General features: G+C 36.0%; 1 protein-coding gene across 1 annotated transcript; it reads right to left on the reverse strand.

Moving 5' to 3' along the window:
• Positions 1-1,968: 1,968 nt before the first annotated feature.
• LOC148914094 (cadherin-23-like) lies at positions 1,969-13,471 on the reverse strand. The gene is made up of 17 exons (XM_089026282.1): positions 13,443-13,471; positions 12,975-13,038; positions 12,535-12,613; positions 12,123-12,209; positions 11,565-11,611; positions 10,951-11,166; positions 9,872-9,960; positions 9,359-9,442; positions 8,892-8,960; positions 8,744-8,819; positions 8,493-8,617; positions 5,681-5,724; positions 4,470-4,539; positions 4,050-4,112; positions 3,627-3,662; positions 3,405-3,471; positions 1,969-2,766 (listed from the first exon to the last, which is right to left on the reverse strand). Exons 1-17 carry the CDS (start codon positions 13,469-13,471, stop codon positions 2,572-2,574), a joined length of 1,440 nt encoding a protein of 479 aa, XP_088882408.1. The 3' UTR covers positions 1,969-2,571.
• Positions 13,472-14,790: the final 1,319 nt, after the last annotated feature.

Here is a 14,790-nt window from a genome sequence, read left to right on the forward strand (position 1 = left end):
TCTCGACGTGTTGCACTTTCTATCCATTGGTGCATGTAAATACGACTTCGAACAAGAAATGTCTTCACAGGGGCAAGAATTAATAGTTAACCAATACATTTTTGCCATTAAATGAGATCTAGCTGTTGCCATAAGCTATCAAGCTTCGTTTTAGTTTTGAAAACCGACTCGAACAAACTCCATTTTTTTGGCTCTTTCTTCGGGTACAGGCGGACACAATACTCCATCTTACAGTTCTATTCAGTGACCACGAATAATAGTTCCTAGCCAAGGCTGGAGTTACGAAATTACGGACTTACGGAGTCACGGAATGAGGACAATAGGTTTGTTAGCCACTGACTATAAAGCGTTGTCACGGGACGTCACAGCGGCCATTATGGGGTTCCAAAGCAATACATTTTCTATCCTCCGGGAATTGAACTATTTTTTCATGCAAACACTGTGTAGAAAGTTTCTATTGTTTATGGCTGCCTTCTCACGTGAGTGAAAACGCTCTATCAAGTGCTACCCTCGTGAAAAAAGGACGTTACCGCGCATGATAAACTGTACTTTTGCTATGCGCGGTAACTCCAACCTCGGCTAGGAAATATTCGTGGTCACTGAATGGAACTGCCAAATGGATGTATTTCAATAGGAACAACAAAAGACCCCGTTATACAATAGAACGAAGCTATCAAAGAATACAATACGTTTGCTTACCAGGCTGAAAAATTTTCCATTTCCTACTTCATGTCAAACCAACGACAAAATCTAACGGCCAGGACTGGGGAGGAGGGGGGGGGGGGGGGGGGGGGATAAATAATAAATAAGGGATACTTCTAGATTAGGTAAAGGATACTCCTAGTTCAGGTTAGGGATACTCCTAGTTCAGGTAAGGGATACTGCTAGCTCAAGTTAATGGATAATCCTAGTTCAGGTTAAGGGATACTCCTAGTTCAGGTAAGGGATACTCCAAATTTTTATTTGTGGATTTTGCATTGTATTCGTGTAAAATATATTTTGGTCTTGTCACTTGTCTATTTTGATCATGAATTTATATTTGCGTATTTGTATTCTTGTAATTGGATCTATAATCTTGTATTTGGATTTTTGTTTGTGTATTGCACCTCTGGGCCACTGTAAAAAATGTGTTGTATTTACAAAAAAAAAAAAAAAAAAAAAAAAAAAAAAAAAAGAGATGAAAACACTTCTTTTTATATATATAGAAAAATTTCGTTTATGACAAATTCTTAAATATTGCAAGATTAATCCTAGTCCGAGGTACATTAGTAGGAAACGTTAGTGATTTATGCTTGCACTGCACTTCAGTCGTTTATCTATTTTCATACAGTTTTTATCACCAGTGATACTTTCATTTAACTGCTTGAGTCTCTTTAAAAGATAAAAAGCCTTTCCTGGGAAAATAGTGATGAATTGCTAGTTTGAAATTAAATCATTCCCAAGAGAATGAATAAACAGAAGGCAAAGTTAAAGTCATCAAAAATTGGATTGTGGTATGGAAACCATCAATTTTGGGCAATAGAATTCAATCGTCCCTCATACCTTATATAGTATTATTGGAATAGTACTCACTTCTTACAGATAAAAAGACAATTCCTTGAATGGACTGATTTTGACGATGCAGCGGCCATCTTGCCAGGGGACAAAACGATAAAAAGAAGACGGAATATATAGAGAGTTTCATGTGTTTTCAGTCTTTCTTTTACGGGTAAAGGTAATCAATGTGCCGTCTTAATTAATCTTTTGTTGTACTTTCTTGAGGCGAGCTCATGATCAGTGTTAATATCAATCACGTCTTTACTGTAACAAAGCTTTATTTGCCCCCTGAAAGCCTTAATGCTATACAATCCAAGATGGCCGTCTTATCGCCAAAATAATCCATTGGATGATTACATTCATACAATGACTTTCCAACGCGAAATATCTAGCCCATAAATGCATTATCTTAATTGCCATGACGAATCATAGTTTGAACATCCAAAGAATTTTTTTATTTTGAGTCCAGCAATAAAATTAACATTGATGCAGCAACTAATGGTAAATATTGATTTTTTTAAACTTGTTCGGCATGATTCAGCTAAAATGTCCCACATGTCCGAAACAATTTTCTACATTTTTGAGCTCTGCTTTAAGTCCTAACTCGTGCTCTCTTTCTTGTGCAACTTCAACTCCTGCTTTCTTATTAGTACTCTAGTCAGTACCTCCTTTCTAATTAGTGCATTTCAAATTCGTCTTAGGATTCAATAGAGGCTTTGCCTCATCACATGAAGGCAGCCATGACAGGTCTAATCTGTTTTACATGAGAAAGAATTCCGTTTCCCAGGGGAATAAGACTCTATTGCTGTGCCTTCTGTTATGGCTGCCATCACTTGTGGTGCATGCAAAGCCTCTATACAGAATGGGTGGCGGGATTTCATTTGTGATACTGTCGATTTATTGCTTAGAAATTTTATAACTGTTCCCTTTCATAGAAGGTGAACCAGAGACAATATCACTGAATGAAGGAATGCGTAATACCAGTTTAAGTATAAGTGAAAGATTCGTTGAAGAATCTCAACGAGGATTGACTTTCTAGATTGACGTGACTTGGTATTTGCTGTCGTTACCGTAAAGGTGTCTTTCTGAATTTGGCGATGATTCGCATGGTTCGGGTGATGGGGTTCGTTCATTGTCGCTACTCTTTCTGCTGAGAGAGATCTGTTCACCATTGGCAAGATCAAAATCAGGCGACTCATCGCTCTCGTTATTCATATTCATGAAAGCATCCTAAAACAAACAACCAAACAAGTCATAGTTTACCTAATACTGCATCTATATTTTTTATAAATATTTTGTTTCATACTATCCATCCATTCACAACCATTATTGGATTCATCTTTATGTTACCCTAAGTTTTGGCCCTCCGACTTGAATTTCAGAGAAAAGACGAAAACATTTAGGACGAAAAAAAAAACGTTTTAGTACTACGTTCACTTTGGCAAACATTGAGAAACCGCATAATCACTGCCCCAACAGTGAATATCTCATAATCATTGGTTATTCAACCAATCACAGCGCTCGATACCCTCTATATATTCAAGTCTAAAATCATAATAAAATAGATTATGATAAAATATTATAATACATTGAGCGGATGCAATTAAACCGTGAAATAAAACCAAACTAAATACAAACTAATAGTATCTATTTAGTGACTAATAGTTGCTATCACTCAACCAGAACATTTATCATACAATAAAGACAAATCTTTTGTTTAATAAATTTTCTGGTTGAGTAATAGTGACTATTAGTCACTAAATAGATACTATTAGTTAGCATTTAGTTTGGTTTTATTTCACGGTTTAATTGCATCCGCTCTATAGTTTTACAAAATGAATATAAATCGTTTACTATTGTAAACTTACCTTATCAAACAATGGGTTTGTACTTGATAGTCGGATCATTATATCACCGTATTGCACGCCATTACGCCTATTGAACAAAAAGAAAAGAGAGAGAAAACATTGGTGTCTTTTGTACCTTAGAATTTGCATACTAAAAACTGTTCAGCGGCTTTGTCTTTCATTGTTGCTCTCAGAGCATGCGCATGGTTTCTTTTTATAAAAGCACTTGAAATATTCACTTACGCTAAAGTACCATTCCCTGTGAATGTTTGGAAATCACTGGGGAAAAAGAAGGTTACACAAATAAACAACTAAATTAACGATAGAGGATGGATGGATGGATGGATGGATGGATGGATGGATGGGTACGTCTGCGGAGTGGTGGAGTGGTGGTAGCATCATAAAGTATGCAAAGGGATGGCAAGTTGAGTAGAGGGGTCGGCAATAGATTTATTGCCAGTTTTTTCTACCCAACTACTCATCCATCTATCTTCTCTACCTTTCAACTAGAACTTGAGTTAGTAGTTTGAGTTGAGTAATATAATTAAAAAATAAAAATAAAAAGTTTGGACACGAGTTACTTGAATTTGATAGCAGTATCATGATATTCTAACACCATGCACTTTTGTATTATAATTATTCAAATGACGTGGCTGCAAGTCATACCTTTTCTCGTCATCATCTGTCGCTCCCCAATTATTACAAGGATCCACCCACATTGGATTTGATCTATCGATAAAAGGACATCAAAAAAACATTAATTTAATGAGTTAGCCCTTTGGGTCTATCCCTTTAGTCTATCCCTTTTGTCTCCGGCAGAGCCAATTAAAACGATTTATAAATACGAAGGTAAAGTTGTTCTAAACTTGAATTTTGAACATTGTCCACAATAAAGGCTATATTGTTCTTTTAACCAGAACTGTTATCTTGTGAAATTTTGATCTGAATTTTTTCAAAAGATTTTTTTTTGTTGCCATTTTCCTCTTGTGGCATCCCTTTTATTTTTCTCAGCGCTAGTGGGAGTTTCAGCTAAAAAAATCCAACATTATTATGTAAAAGAGCCTAACTGTAATTCTTTTTTCTTACCCTGTAGTATCGTACAAATTGGTATTTGGCAAAGCAGAAAGCGAGCTGCCAGGAGATGGCTGTGTGCTACCTGTGAACATTAAATATTTTGAGAGAAATTAGTTGACTAGATATATCGATGGATCTTTGACCCACATCTCCAATGCTGGGTGTTTGAACCAGAACTGGCCTTTGATAACCGATGCTTAAGTATCCAATATGTATACATTCAGCACGTCAAATAAATCAGTCAGAATTCTATACAACAGTTTTTTTTAAAGATAAAAAGAGGAAACCCTAGACTGAGGTTTGGCAATAATTACAGCTTGTTTAAAACTAAAGCCTTTGACAAACGCTCCCAACAATTAGCAAACATTTGATCCAACATATTTGACCCAGCATTTGACCCAGCATTTGAACCCAACATTTGACCCAACATTTGACACAACATTTGACCCAACATTTGGTTCAACATTTGACCCAACATTTGACCCAATATTTGACCCAACATTTGGCCCAACATTTGGCCCAACATTTGGCCCAACATTTGATCCAACATTTGACCCAACATTTGGTTCAACATTTGGCCCAACATTTGACCCAACATTTAACCCAACATTTGGTTCAACATTTGGCACAACATTTGACCCAACATTTGACCCGACATTGGACCCAACATTTTACCCAACATTTTACCCAACATTTGAACCCAACATTTGAACCCAACATTTGAACCCAATATTTGATCCAACATTTGATCCAACATTTGAACCCAACATTTGAACCCAACATATGACCCAACATGTGACCCAACATGTGACCCAACATTATCCTCATATGGACGCCTCTCAAGAGGCTCTTAAAAATCATTTTGGCAATAAACAGGCTGGGCACAAGAAAACAAAACCATAATTGAGTTGAGTTGAGTTGCGCTGTGGTTACTATGGTTTTTATGCCCAATTAAAAGTTAATCAGAAATGGGTCCTGTGAGGAAAGTTTATGAATGTTTATATAATTAAAATTATTTTGTTGAAAGATCATCACATGGCTTTTCAGTGAAAGGCAATAATGTAAAAATTACATTCAAGTGTAGCGTTAAAGGATCTACGTATAGAGTTTTCGTTTGTTTGTTCGTTTGTTTTTGTTTGTTTCCTCCCATCCTCAACTTTTATTCTTCCGTGCAAAGCAATTATGCTACGATGACTAAGAATCGCAAAGTCATTTTCATTTACCTCCATAACTTGCAGCCGTTGCAGCCCGTAGTTTTCGTTTTTGTCTAAAAATAATAAGAAAGAAAAAAGCATTAGCATGAACTGTTGTAACAGTGTCAGATTGCAGCACTTTAAAAGAAAGATGGCTTTCTTAAGAGATATACAAATTTTAATAGTGTTCTGAATCAATAAGCACGAAATAGGGAAAAATAATCAGCCAAATAAGCTGCACAGGTGGTCTTCTTATAAGTCGAACAACGTTTTATTTCGTTCATGTTATTACTATTTTTTTCCATAAAAGAGAAAGACATTTAAAGAAATACGTCTGAGATAAATAGTTTGTGTCAGGGTAAAGGATACACCACTAGGTTTTTACAGTGAACAGTAACATGACAGTATTAGTAACTCTGTGAGCAGCTTAAAACGAAGCAAGTGTCAACCTAAGGAAACTGAAAAATTATGAAAACTCAACAACGTCACGAGTTCAACAAACCACTCCAAATAGGCATGTTGTTACAAAATAAAGTATTAATAAAATGGGCCTGCAATATATTGCAATTAAGCGGAATTTTCTATCTAAACATGCGCCATTCACGAATCAGGAATGAAGGGGAGTTCATAAAGTTCTAAAAATGAAGTTCGGGTTAATAATGTATTCACCTAAGGGCTACTAATTAATAATTTATTCATTCAAGTCCGACAATCTTTTATTGGTGCCTTTAGATGTAAGTGATTTGTCAGTGTTGATTAGGTTTGTTAGAATTAAGTGCATATAAGTTTCAAACTGGGCACTTTATTTCATTTTATTTCATTTATTTTTTTTGTGTGTGTGGAACGAAAACAAAAACCTAAACGAAGCTAGAGAGGAATTTATTTTTTTACAATTTCTTTTAAGATAGGACATTGAATTCCTAGATGTTCCAGAAACAAACGGGATTCAATTCAATTGAATTGATCGACTGCAATTTGTTGGGTGCAGCTGTGAATTTTAGATTAAACAGGCCTAAGAATAACACACCTTTGATGCACCTTCCAAAAATATAAATTACTAAAAGCAATTCATAATTGACATTCAAAAGAAAAAATACAATTTAAGAAAAGGAAAAAAAAAAACAAAAATAAAATTGTTAAGAAGAAAATAAAAGCAACAAATAAAAGGGAAAAAAGAAAGATGGAAAGTAAAAGAAAAAAATCCGAAACAAAATAAAAACATCAACTTAAACATCAAGATAAAAAGCATTTACAAGAAAAAATAAAATAAATACAAAAAGTAAGCAAAGAATGAAGAGAGATGCGTGAATAGACTCATTATCGAGTTCCAAATTACCGCTATCTTCCTTGATTACAGACTCATGTACTCAGGGACAGCCTCGTATTTGTGTCTAAATATTCACAAATACCAACGGTAAAGTAAAGAATGCACAACTTCAACAATACAAGCACTTCGAAATTCTACGGATCTTCGCTGGAACACATGAATATTCCGCACAAAATCGAGGCTAAGTCTGAGCAACAGACTGGACTCGAAACTGGAGTATTTGAATCATTTTAATATATATATTTACTAAAGCTTTTATTATTTGTCTTTTAACTTGTTTAGAAATCACGTTTTATTTAAGTATGACGTTAGCATTTTATTTGTCAAGTGCATTTTTACGAATATAGTGTATCTTTGTTTTATCCGTTTGAAGAAAATGCGTGGAACTATGTTACTCTGTAGCCAATACTCTTGATATCAAAATGGGTGGAAAGTACTTTAGATATTTAGACTTCGATAGATAGGTTTAAAAATGTTAGACTTCATGATAATGACATACATCTCTACAAGAATATTCATTTTTTCATTAAGTAATTAGTAATAATTTTTGTTTAGATTTTTACATGAAGCAAGATCATTCTACGATTATAAATACGCTTGAAGACTTTAGTTAAGATTTAAAATAACTCGTTACAGAAGCCTTTCCGGTTTTACCAGTTATTTCCATTTGAAGAATGTTATACACTTGTTTCAATAAAGTTAGTCACCAAAAAACCTAGAAAGCTGAGATCACTGAGGATCATGGGAAGCTTTTAATATCAAACAAGTAAAGCTTTTGATACAATTTGCAGCTTGAGGATGCTCAGAAGAGGTGAGACTGTAACTGGTAAAATATCTAAAATCCATCAACAGTTATCAAAGCGGTTGAAACATGTAAAATGTAACTACCTATGATCCTTGTTGGTCTCAGCTTTGTAGCTTTTCAGGTGACTAACTTTATTGAAATAAGTGTATGTAATGATGAATATTAAACTGCAGTCTATAGCCTTGTTTGGTCAACGACAATAAAATCCATCGACGATTTTCGTCGATTTTCCTTCCAAGTACCGTTTTCAAAATCAGCATTGAAATGTTTCTTTCTGATGTTATCATCGTGTATGTAGCCATTGTTAGTCCTTGCCTCGTTTTGTGAACGGTATGCTCCCCTGTGACTTAACGAGTACGCTGCCCGCATTTCGTCTCTCTCTATTTCATACCTAATTGATATATATGCAGGTATGTGGTGACATTGCAATCAGATCTACGTACGATGCACGTAAGGATAAAAGAAATGGTTTCAATGAAGGGAAGTGCGCCGACAACGCACACTCAATTGAAGTAATTCAGTAAACAGGCAGAGCAACGAAATCGCAAAACATTCCCTAAGTTCTGAAGTCATTGTAGGGCTATCAGATAAAACCAACTTTCTTTAGTTAGATATAGAAATGAATTTGATAAGAAAGCAAAGAGCCAAGTAAAGGTAAAAAAAAAAAATGAAACACAATTATTTTGCAATCGTGAGTAGTTGCTCCTTACCTTTTACGTAGAAGGCAAACGATACAAATAAAGATAATGATGATGATTAACAATAGGAGTGCTAGACCAATGGCAACTGCCAATTGTACGGGGAATGATGTTCCTTTTGTTTCGGGTACGTAAGGCTAAAGAAAAAGGAATGGAATCAGAAATGAAGATAAAATGATATATGAGCTGTTTTATAAAAATAAAGTTGAAAATACAACAAGAATTATGTAAGGCGTAAACGTAAGAAGTAGAAAAAAACAAACCTTTATCTCTTTGATTTTCCATTCATTGAAAAATGCCTTATTACTTGACAGCTTCTGATAGTTCTCATCTATTCTCCTGTTAGTAATTAAAAAAATCCACAAAATGGCAGCCACGAATAGAAAGATTTGCAAAGCAACTATGAATTACCTTATAACTTCATCCCTGTCGACAATCTTCTTAGTATTTGGGTCCACTGCATGGAAATATACAGCAGTCCTACAGATTGAAAATACATACGGATGACATCAACTGTTATCTGGTATGGTAAAAGGTCGTTGTCTTACCAAGATAAACAGTGGATGGGTAAGAATGGCATCAACTGTTATGGATGGCATCCGCTGTTTTCTGGTATGGAAAGGTCTTTACCTTACCAAGATAACGTGGCTGGGTAGGAATGGCATCCACTGTTATGGATGGCATGCACTGTTATCTGGTATGGTAAAAGGTCGTTGCCTTACCAAGATAACAGTGGATGGGTAGGAATGGCATCCACTGTTATGGATGGCATCCACTGTTTTCTGGTATGGTAAAAGGTCGTTGTCTTACCAAGATAACAGTGGATGGGTATATGATTATTATATGATAACACTATAAATGTATAAGAATACACTAACCTGCTGTAGTCGTATTTTCCATCTTCTTTATAGAAGTTAATATCATCAATGTTGATGATTAATCCAGTAATGTTTTGAAGCACCCTTAAAAACATCAAGTACATTTCAGTGCTCTTACTCTCAGCTGAACTAGAAATTAATGCTTTCCAAGACGAATTAAAAATGTAAAAAATCTGTTCTGTCGTTAGGTTTTAATTTTTCTTATTTTTTTGTATTTGGATGAGCGAGTGTTTGAGAATAAACTTTCTTTATTTCATGAAACTAACCGACGTTAAACCTATTGAGTTTGAGTTTGATATGTTGAACTTCATCATACGAGACACGATGTGGCGGCTCCCTGTTCCTCTGTTGCCGCAGTCGCAAACCCCTCTCTCCCTTCAGTATTTTATTAATTCGAGATTTTCCTACGCTACCTCTTCAAAAATTTCCCCCAAGTTAATCCAAGAATTAAAAACAAAATATATTTTACTAATAATCCATGTGTCTTTTATCGATACTGATCTTTCCCTTTACCTTATAAATTCATCTTTATTGTTTCTGACATCATCAGGACTTCTACCAGAAATGAGAACAGCGCGTTCATAGTCGACGAGTACGTAGATCTATTGAAGGAAGGGCAAGGAATGGCGTTAGTCTCATCATCGTCTTTCTCCTCATTATCGTGATGATTGTCATCATTGTCATCATCATCATGATCATGACAATGTTCATCTGATCATCGACATCATCGCCGCCAAGACCACCACTACAATGATCATCATGAAGATCTTCACAGCTATATCAGATCAACATCTTAATCTTATTCTGACATTATCCTAGTTATCTAGTATATTCACACACTGAACCTCTTGATATTCTTTCTTGCATAGTCTTCAAAAGACTGAAACTATTAGACTCTTAGCAAATGGTCTTAAGAGAGAATTCTTTTCGTAGAATTCAAGCAGTAAGCGCCAAAAACTATTTCCTTGAAGAAAGGCTGTTGTACAAGGCTAACATCTTGTTATTCAGAAAGTTTAACTTGTTTGGAATTGGAGATCACCGATGAAAATGGAATCAAAGTGTGTAACCCAAAGCAAAAACTTTTCATTTGCTTATTTCCCAGGAGGTCATGGTTTCGATTCCCGTTGAAGCCTGAAATAATTTTTTCAGGTCTTTCTTTACAGCGTTCGCTTAGATCGCTCATTCACTGTGATGATCAACACATCTATCATATATTTTATATAAAAAAGCCTGAAAAAAGCAACATTCTAACACATATGCAACAAAACGTCTTTGTACAATTGAAAATACCGCTTGAAACAGACATTTCATCATAGTACTTCAGTTTCTGTTTAAAAAAGGTTTTGAGTGTTAACCCAAAACGAAAATTGGGATCAAAACTCATAAAAAGTCTAGTTTTTGGCGTTTTTTTGCCATTATTGCTCATTGTTGAAAAACATTTCCTCTTAATACTTGATCGTCTCATATTCAGAAATCCTAAGGGTTTTCACGCAATGCTTGACTCAGCGTTGCTTAACGCAGGTCATAATCAAAAAAAGTGCGCATGCATTTTGTTTGTTTCTCAAATTCATTCTAAAGGCTAAATACTTCACCTTAACAGTAGCGGTGTCGTAACGATATGGATCTATCCCCAAGTTATCCTTAGATGTAACGTTAAGTACGTATTCTTTGCCGCGTTGACCAGCAAACGAATCTGCAGCCTTAATCCATCCAGTCTCATTATCGATGGTGAACTTCTTTGAGTCTTCAGTTGTTGTCGAGAAGTCATAGCTAATGCGACCACCGTTGCCAACATCTGCATCGTTAGCCTTCAGCAATAAGAAACATACTCAAGTGTCAGGAAAAATATTTGGTATCGTATGGTTGGACTTTTTGCAACTTCAGTTATCAAGTAAAAAAAATCCATTTATTCATTTCTGTTCTTGGCTTGACAGTTTTTATTTCAGGACTTCTAGATCTGCTTTTTATCCTATCCTTCCAATACATTAAAAGTTGCGAAAGGACATCTCATTGAAATTATTCAATGCCAGATTTATTCAGTTACAACTTAATGCAAAACGTACATGATTAAACCACCGTTGATGCCTTATTGGAGAAGTATCCAGTAGAAAAAGAAAAGGGGATTTTTGCAATTTAGAAGGATTTATTGTTAACTTATGACAGTGATAGTGAGGTATTCTACCAGAATTGTTTTGAGCAAACTTACAATTACACGAATGATGTTGTCTCCGTGAGGAATGTCTTCAGGAATTCCTATGATTAAAAGAAAGGTTATCAAAAATCGGCATGTAAGTGGAGAGTTGCAGTTGTAGAGTAGGGTATTGGATGTTCTTTGAGTATAAGTTTATACTTGTTATGAATTAGCGTGAGCATCAACGATATACGCAAATTCCGGGAAAAGTCTTCGTGAGAAATAGAGAATTTTTTGCGTGATGATTAGGAGGTTTGGTGATGTTTCAGGAGTTGCAGCACGCGTTCCATCATGGGGCTGTTTTAGGTGACGCTTCAATACTTATCTACGACGTCTTTTTCGCTTCCTGATAGTAAAAAATGATAGGAAACCTTGGATCGTCGATCGTGATAATTTACAAATTTCTTTGTTTGTTGATGCATAAAATGTCAACTTGTTGCCCCATAATGCCGATGCATTTCTACAACTGCGAGTATGCTGCTAATGCCATGGAACACTAACTAAAGCGTGCTCATCATTCAAATCAATGCATGTTACTTTATAAATGTGTTAGTTAAAAGCTTGTTTGTTTACCTCCTGAGTAAACCTTTTTGGTGAATATTGGCCCGTTATCGTTTTCATCAGCAATTTCCACCACAACGCGCTGGATTGTTGGATCATCTGAAAGATACAAGAGAAAGTGAGAACCAAGCTTTTTTTTTCAAAAAAAGGTGAGTGAAAGTAAGAAAGTTTTACACTATTGTCTGCGTATCCTGCTTGCAAAGGTCTTTTTCTGTCCTCAGCATAATCTCTGTTTAAGGAGTAGTGTCTGTGAGGATATTGGAAAAAAAATCTTCACCATGTCACAGCCGCAATGTGGGATGACTAACACGAAAGGCTGCTTCTAATATATCTATCGTTGATGTTAAGTCATTATATTATTAAGTCATTCTCATATATTTTTGTACAATGTTATGAATACGTATTTATTTGATGATGGACATACTTGGTAAGGGAGAATAAGTTGCGTTTGTTTCACTGACGCTTCTTCTCTTCCTTGCACTCAGTAAAGATGAGGAATCAAGCTAAAAAAAAAAAAAACATGATAAACAAAAAACTCAAAAAATTCAAAATAATCGGAGTTTCCGTACTACTCTTGTTATTGCTACCATCAAGTATTTAACTATTACATAGTGATTATCATCAGATTAGAATCAGGTTAAAAGCGGATAACGTCAATTGTGTGAAACGATCGTACCAATATGAATTTTTTCTAGGGCATGCTCCTGGCCCTTATACGTTACATAGTCGCGATTATGTGAATTGGCTTGGAATTGTGGGTGGTTTTGTATTTTGTAACAGTTTGGTTGACGCGAAGGACCGATAGTTGAGTCTCATAGATTAAGCTCCCAATTTTTTTCATTAAGTACTGTTTTGCATCCCAACCTTGTAGTTTGATGCCCGTATTAACCGAGCATGCTGAAGAATGGTCTTGTTCTCCTCGCGGATCCTGTAACGTGCTAATAATTAAAAAACAGGTATCACTGTCTAGTGGTTTTGTTTTATTTCAGGCTTTAGCGACAAAGAGTGATTGGCCCTTCTACCATATTTATATAGGAGGGCCAGCTTAAACGTTCGCGCAAATCGTTCAACATGAAGATTATAAAAGCAATATAAAACGGCCTTGCTTCTTGTAGACTAAGCGCGCTCCCCGATCCCCGCGTAAGCGTGCGTCTCTCTCGTGCTCGAAAGTTCCATCGTGTTATTTTCACAGCCCCCCCACACCGAATATAAGGGCCCCATATAATATATAGTCGCTTGATGTTACAGAAACCCGGCGATATGCTGCGGTTCTTTAAATCGGCAAGTGATTGTAATTATATGAGATGAAACATTTTACGTATTATCACTTACTCTGGTTTCTTAGTTGTTACTGATTCCATTTTGTTTCGTTAACATCAAAGACATTCACCTACCGCTACTCCCTGTTCAGAGTTGGGTTGTTGCATGGTCAACATCAGTAAACAGATTAACGCGGTGATTGCTTGTGCTGACCTTTTTTTTCAGACAATTTGAGTAATGGATCTACAAGACAACTTACCACTAATATGAGTAGTAAACACGGTCAGAGTCAGATTGCTCTGAGTAAATGGCTCAATTGTACCGACACTGGTCTACCAACGGGAAGATTCTCACCCACAGATAAAGTGGCACTAGGCTAGAAATTGTGATTAAAAATATATCTATATATATTAAAACGAAACTATTTTATCAATAATTTTTAGGTTGTATTTACACTTCTTTATTACAGAGCGATCATTCTATAAATTGTTTTAAGCCTGTGTTGCTCTGCTATTGTTGTTCGAGGAAGAAGGAGAGCCGAGGGCCAATGGTAGGCCAACAGAAAAGACAGCGGAGCAATACAGGACATCTTGATATAAATAGATTTACCCCCCCCCCCCTTTGAGAAAGCGGCCAGGTTGATTAAGGTATGCTCACTAACACTGGTGAATTTTTCCTTGGTTAACTTTAAGTTACTCTTCACCAATTCTTTGATTTGTATACGAGCTGTCAAGAAACTAAATATCAGAAGTAATAACGATGGCAACTTTCTTTACCGAGCTAACAACTTGAGAAAACGATAGGCGAGGGCAAAATGATTAGATGGATGGTTGGGGGGGGGGGGGGGTGTTGGGGGGGAGGTGGGGAGGGGGAGGAGAGGAGCAAGGGAGGGCGGGGATTCAATATGGCATAGAAGAAAAATGAGAATGAAGCAAACGAAAAAAAACATACCTTATATGAAGCAGTAGAGTAGTTCATGGTCAACCGTTCTTTAGTGTTTCCAACTCGCCACTCGTTTATTCACAGTGCAAATTCGCCCACTTGGTACACTAATGAGTTGAAAGATCAATGTACGCGTTGCTTCCTCGTCCTGTCTTTAGCGTTGGTTTACAATAGTAATGAATGTGAGCCAGCTGTTGATATTCTGTAGCAATTAAACTGAACATGTTAGCGCAAGAGGAAATAAATCAAAGAGAAGGAATCTCAGTTATTCCTGCTGTTACCTTCATGGGTACCGTGCGATGTATTTTTAGAATCAGTTAGCCATCGTTTGTTTTTAGCACAGTGTATAACCGGCTGTTTGATTATTTGGGGAAAGACGAAAAACAAACATGAAACCAAATTCTAAAATAGCATCAGTTATAGGTGAATCTAAAACATCCGTAGAAAGATGATGGCGGTGAGACCCACGCACACACTC

This window comes from Actinia tenebrosa, unplaced genomic scaffold, assembly GCF_029948245.1.
Source record: "Actinia tenebrosa isolate PJP-AT-01 unplaced genomic scaffold, QUT_ActTen_1.0 PGA_scaffold0__85_contigs__length_37466705, whole genome shotgun sequence".
Lineage (NCBI taxonomy): Eukaryota > Metazoa > Cnidaria > Anthozoa > Actiniaria > Actiniidae > Actinia > Actinia tenebrosa.